Genomic DNA, 5,692 nt, shown 5'->3' with positions numbered 1-5,692 from the left:
TTCTTCACAGTGATGCCATAGAAGAACCTTTTTTGGCTCCACAAAGAACCATTCAGTCAAAGGTTCTTTAAAGAACCATCTCTTTCTTACCTTTTTTAATCTGAAAAACCACAAAGAACCTTTTGTGAAACAGGCGTTAAAGGTTCTTTATTAAACCATTTAGACAAAAAAAGGTTCCTCCACGGCATCGTGAAGCACCTATATTTTTAAGAGTGTGTGTTTATAATGCAATATGATATATATTTAAAAAGCAGGTTAATTAAAACGGACCATTTTCGATCCTCAACAGATGAAACCCAGTCCTGGAAAAAGTGAGTGTGGTGCACACAAAAGACTCAATGATTTGCTTCCTCTCAAAAAACTAATTTTAATTAAAACAAAAATGTTGAATCATTAACAAGTTTATAAAACAGTGATTTAGTTACATAAATAAATTGATATCGGTGTATCAAATCTTAAATTCAACTTCATGAGAATGTTGACACGGGTGAAGAAGTACAATCGTTTACCTTTCATAATAAATAAAATGGAGAGAAATGATATTTCGGTTTCTAAACGAACAGAAAAAGAAAAAGAGCTACAGACATACCTCTAAGGAAGGGGACACTCGACAACGTTTTTGCACCAAAAAACATAGGAAAACTGCTTTTTAAAGCACAGAATACAGAACCATTCAGCTAAAATTAAAGACAGTAAAGTTGTAACCAAAGTCGGTTGGCTTTCATTTTTAACGAACAAGTTTGGTAGTTAGAACTCCAGTTTGGTTATTTTAAAGCGTTAAGACAAGGCAAGAAAGAAGGCTGTTTTCGTTTCGTTGAGGAATCCTATAGGAACGACAAAGAGAAAAACGAAAGGAACGTAAAACCAAACAACCGAAAGCGTTTAGAAAAGGTTTGAACAGTCAGACCTACACAGCAACTTTCTGTCTTGCACAAAGTTAAGATGTCAGCAGATAGGCATGTACATGTTATTGTGCATAAAAATGGAGCTTCGTCGTGACTCGATTATTGTGGAAAGAAACAAGAGCGTCAGGCCAATCGCTCGGCATGTTTGCGTTAACATCGATACTGTTGGATCTACATTTCTAGGCGTTTTTTGAGGCACGTGGGCCTGCGTTTCTTGCATTCCCAATTCTTAATGCTAAGGCTTGCTGCTCTGGTTCACCGGGTGTCCGTCCAAACCACTGGTGCCCTGCGCGGTCGGGTCTGCATAGATACCCAGCACACAGGTTCGCTGCCCGATTCCAGCCCCGACAGCACGGCTGTGTTCGGAAAAACGCGCTAGCGCAGCGCAGCGTAGTATGGATACTGTGCAATGCGATGCGCTTTAAACTGGATTCAAATGTGAAAAACACCCAAGATGAACTGAATTAAACATGCAACGTCATGAAATCACGTCAAACTCTGGAATAATGCCTACCGTTTCGCATACCAAGCAGCGCGCTAGCCTTCCGTTCCGAACACAGCCCGAGGCTCGCGTTTAGTCCCTCTGATATGTTTTGTTTCAAACCAAGGTACTGCAGCTTCAAGTATTTTGCATTACATAGAATATTCTTTTTATAAATTAGTTAACGTATACATTTTTTCAATATTCAGACATATACTATCATATATACAGTACAATAAAATGCTCTCATTCTTTCATGACCATTTTTTTCTTCTTTTTTTTGTTTTTTTTTTTCAAAGAGAATCCCTGAGATGTATGTCGACAGTCGCTAAGTTTCCACAAGCGCAAGCACAATGGGGTCGAAGAGCGTGTGTGTGTGTGTGTGTGTGTTTGTGAGACATGCTTTTGGACGAAACAGCACTGCAATTAGCCTGATGAACTGAAAAGGAAACTCAAAAAAGAAAAAGAAATGGAGACGTGTTTTTGTTTTTCTAGTTTCTTCTAACACTTCTTTAGTACACTGGTAACGTGTGACTGGTTCAGGAAGGAGTAAAGCTGAAGCCGTACGAGGTACTTGTCACTTAGGATGGAGGTGTTGTTTGGTTTAAAGCCATATTTCTTCTTCACTTTGAGGCTGTGAATGTTGAACAGAGAGAACTGGAGTGCTGTGTGGACTTTCGCCACTGGACAACATATACTCAGTGTAAACCGAAACGTCGTGACATACTCTCACACGCTTTCACACAAATAAAGGGGAAACACACAAACGTCCACAACATGACAACGTTCCACTTTTTTTTCCGTTTTTTTTTGCGCAAACGTAAGTCTATACACATAATACCGGTGTGGTTCGTATTGTTTTTGTCGTTTCTTTCTTTCTTTTTTTTTCTGGACTAGCCGAAGCGCTCGCGCACGAGCATCATGAGTTTCTTTTTGCCTTTGTATATCTGTTTCAGGTTGTCTATGAACTGCGTGAACTGAATGTGTCCGTCGTGCGCCATGAGGAAAGTCTCTCTGGCTTTGCTGAGGAACTCGATGAACTCGCTGTAGTGCCGAGGGCTGATGTGCGTGAGCCGCGAGTGCGTCGTGTTGATGTAGGCCCCGATCGTAGCGTCCAAGAGCTGTCTTAGCGGGGCCTTGTCCAACGACATCAACTTCCCAGAGTTCCTGCGGCTGTGCAGTGCCACCATGCCGGGCGTGGTCAGCGTGCAGCGCCGCAAAATGTCCGACAGCACGGTGGCGCACTTGACGCTCTTTACCACCAGCGGGATGATGGCGGCCAGCTCGTTCTTTCCCAGCGAGTGGCTGAGCGCACAAGCCCACAGCACATCGTTGATGGCGGGATGCGTGTCCTGGTTGTAGCTCAGGTTCAAGTGCGCCATGGCCAGCGTGGCCAGCTTGTACGCACGCATGGGGTAACCGCGGTGCTCCATGTAGCGCGCGATAGTGAACAGTTGCGTGTAGCTCATGCCTGTGGTGGCCGCGTCCAGCACGATCTGGTAGGCCGTCTCGAAGGCGATGTGGTCCTTCTCGCAGAGCGTGAGGGCAGACAGCGCGCAGTTCTGAGGGTCCTTCATGGCGCACTGCAGGGCTAATGTCCGCGCGCTGCTCGCCAGATTCTCCTGCTGGTGGCAGTCCAGGTGCAGCCGGACGATGGTGCTGTTGGACATGACTGTGGTGGCCACGATGCTCGTGGCCTCTGTGGGCGTGAAGAGGGTGAACCAGCTCTGCATGATGCTGTCCAGTGCGTAGACCCCTGCAGACACAGAACGGGGGAGCAGAATGTCACTCAACTTCCGCAAAACAAAACTCACCCCATTTGCTTTTCCTTTTTTCCTTTTTAAGGAATTCTATTGTGCTCACCATGCCTGCATTTATTTGATTTAAAATATTCTGAAATATGTTAACTTTTTAAAATAACTGATTTCTATTTTAACATATTTATTCCTGTGATCAAAGCCGAATTTTTAGTATCATTCTCCAGTCGTCAGTGTCACATGATCCTTCAGAAATTATTCTAATATGCTGACTTTTATTATTAATATCATAAATATTTAAAACAGTTGAGTACATTTTTCAGGATTCTTTGATGAATTGAAAAATCCAAAGATCAGCATTTATCTGAAGCTTCTTTAACATTCTACACTATACCTTTCAAAAGCTTCAAAAAGAATCAGTATAATTAAAAAATAATAATGCTTTTATTTAAGGACGCTTTAAACTGATCAAAAGTGATGATAAAGACATTTATAATGTTACAAAAGATTTCTAGTTCAGATAAATGCTGTTCTTCTGAACTTTCTATTCATCAAAGAAAGCTTAACTCAAATAAAGTAACCTTAACCTAAACCTAGCTGTTTTCAAAATAATAATAATAAATGTTTTTTGAGCAGCTCATCAGAATATTAGAATGATTTCTGAAGGATCATGTGACTGGAGTAATGCTAAAAATTCAGCTTTAAAATCACATAAATAAATTACATTTTAAAATGTATTTAAATATTAAAACCATTTCAAAATTGTAAGTTTTTGCTGTACTTTTAATAGAATAAATGCATTGAATATTTTTTTAAATAAAATTTGTACACATTTCAACGTAATTTATAATAATATCATAATATTTTTCATTAATAATAAATCCATGAAATTATTAGTAATGCATCCATGATCATTTTCATGATCAGCTTTATTACAACCGTGGCAATGGCTGTGAAACAATTATTATTTTATTGTTAAAATAATTACATTAATATTTTACTAAACTGAATAACCGTTAAACAGTATTTTCTTTTTAAATCAAAATGCAATTGCTGCAATTTTGTAAAAGAAATAAATCACACATGGCAAAAAAATGCTGGGTTAAATGTTCTTCTATTTAACTCAACTATTGCTTAAAAATGACTATATTTCTTGCTTAAAATGAACCCAAAATAGGTTGGAAATTAATATTTATTAATATGTTCAATAAACATTTATTCATTTTTTAAATGTTCACCTTTTGTTTATTGCTGATGCCTCTAGTAGTTAGGTGTCTGATTTTTAATTTACATCCTATTTCGGGTTCATTTTAAGCCAGCCATATAGTAATTTTAAACAATAGCTGAGGTAAATAAAACTACCCAGAAGGTTGAGTTAGACATTAAAACAACCCACTGGGTTTGTCCATATTTCACCCAGCGCTGGGTTGGATTATGATTATTTTACTTCATTTCACTAACATACTGTGGTAAAATCATTGTAACACGCAGCCTTGACTATCTGATTTTTTATAACTAAGCCAAAACATGATAACAGTGATATCTGAAGGCTCAAACCTACACATTTATTTTATTATTAATAAACTGATTCATTTATAGAACAATACTTTAAAAAAAAAAAATAATAACTGCTGCAATTTTACATAAGCAACAAGTCACTCATAGCTGTTTAGTAGGTTATTCAACTCCCATGCCATGGTAAAATTACTGTAACAGCCATCATTGCCTAATTTTTTGTTTTGTAACTAACCACAGCCTGTTAACAGTAAAAGCTAAAGGCTCAAACTTACCAACTTCTGTGGCACATGTGACTAGCCATCGTACCATCTCTCTCCGCCGCCAGTTCAGCGTTGAGAGCGTCATACGCATTACCTGAGTTATTAGAAAAGACAACGAAAACGTGTAAGAAAATGGCCAAAAACGGGTATAAGTGGAGATTGCAGTGTGCTGATGGATGAAGAAGTGCATACCTGAAGACCCAGCTCCAGGGAGACCTTTAGCAGAGTGATGTCTGGCAGACTGTCCATGAGTGTCGCTATCTTAAAGGCATCCTGCGCCAGTTTGAAGATATGAGAGGAGGAGTGAATGTTCTTCTGTATGGACTCTAATACTGTCTCTAACCTTCGAGCATCACCTAGAAATGACACCGGAAAATAACGAATGTTAAAGACTTAAACATGTAGGCATGTTTTTTTATTAAAACTGTAATATATAACAAATGTATTCACACACAACCAGTCAAAAGTTTTTTAATTTTTTTATGTTTTTTAAAGAGGTCTCTTCTGCTCACCAAGCCTGCATTTTTTTAATCCAAAATAACTGTTTTCTATTTGAATATATTTTAAAATCTAATTTATTCCTGTGATTTCAGAGCTGAATTTTTAGCATCATTACTCCAGTCACAAGATCCTTCAGAAATTCTTATATTTCTAAAGTTCTAAAATTAAAATTCTAATATTCCAAACCAGAAATCTTACTGTTTAAAACATAAAGATTTTAAATGTTTTTACTATTTATAATAACTGCGTTCTATTTGAATCTATTTTAAA

At 38.1% G+C, this 5,692-nt stretch overlaps 1 protein-coding gene across 1 annotated transcript in view; it reads right to left on the bottom strand.

Annotated features, from left to right (window-relative positions):
• Positions 1-354: 354 nt before the first annotated feature.
• The window catches only part of zswim6 (zinc finger, SWIM-type containing 6), a 109,774-nt gene continuing 104,436 nt past the window's right edge, over positions 355-5,692 (bottom strand). Inside the window, exons 12-14 of the mRNA XM_073829766.1 lie at positions 5,114-5,277; positions 4,934-5,015; positions 355-3,142 (exon numbers count right to left, since the gene is read on the bottom strand). Of these exons, the coding sequence (XP_073685867.1) occupies positions 2,280-3,142; positions 4,934-5,015; positions 5,114-5,277 (1,109 nt within the window). The 3' untranslated portion in view covers positions 355-2,279. The remainder of the gene's footprint in view (positions 3,143-4,933; positions 5,016-5,113; positions 5,278-5,692) is intronic.

The sequence above is a fragment of the Garra rufa genome, chromosome 23, assembly GCF_049309525.1.
Source record: "Garra rufa chromosome 23, GarRuf1.0, whole genome shotgun sequence".
Classification (NCBI taxonomy): domain Eukaryota; kingdom Metazoa; phylum Chordata; class Actinopteri; order Cypriniformes; family Cyprinidae; genus Garra; species Garra rufa.
The sequence above is the reverse complement of the archived record's forward strand: the minus strand, read 5'-3'. Positions and strand labels throughout refer to the sequence as shown.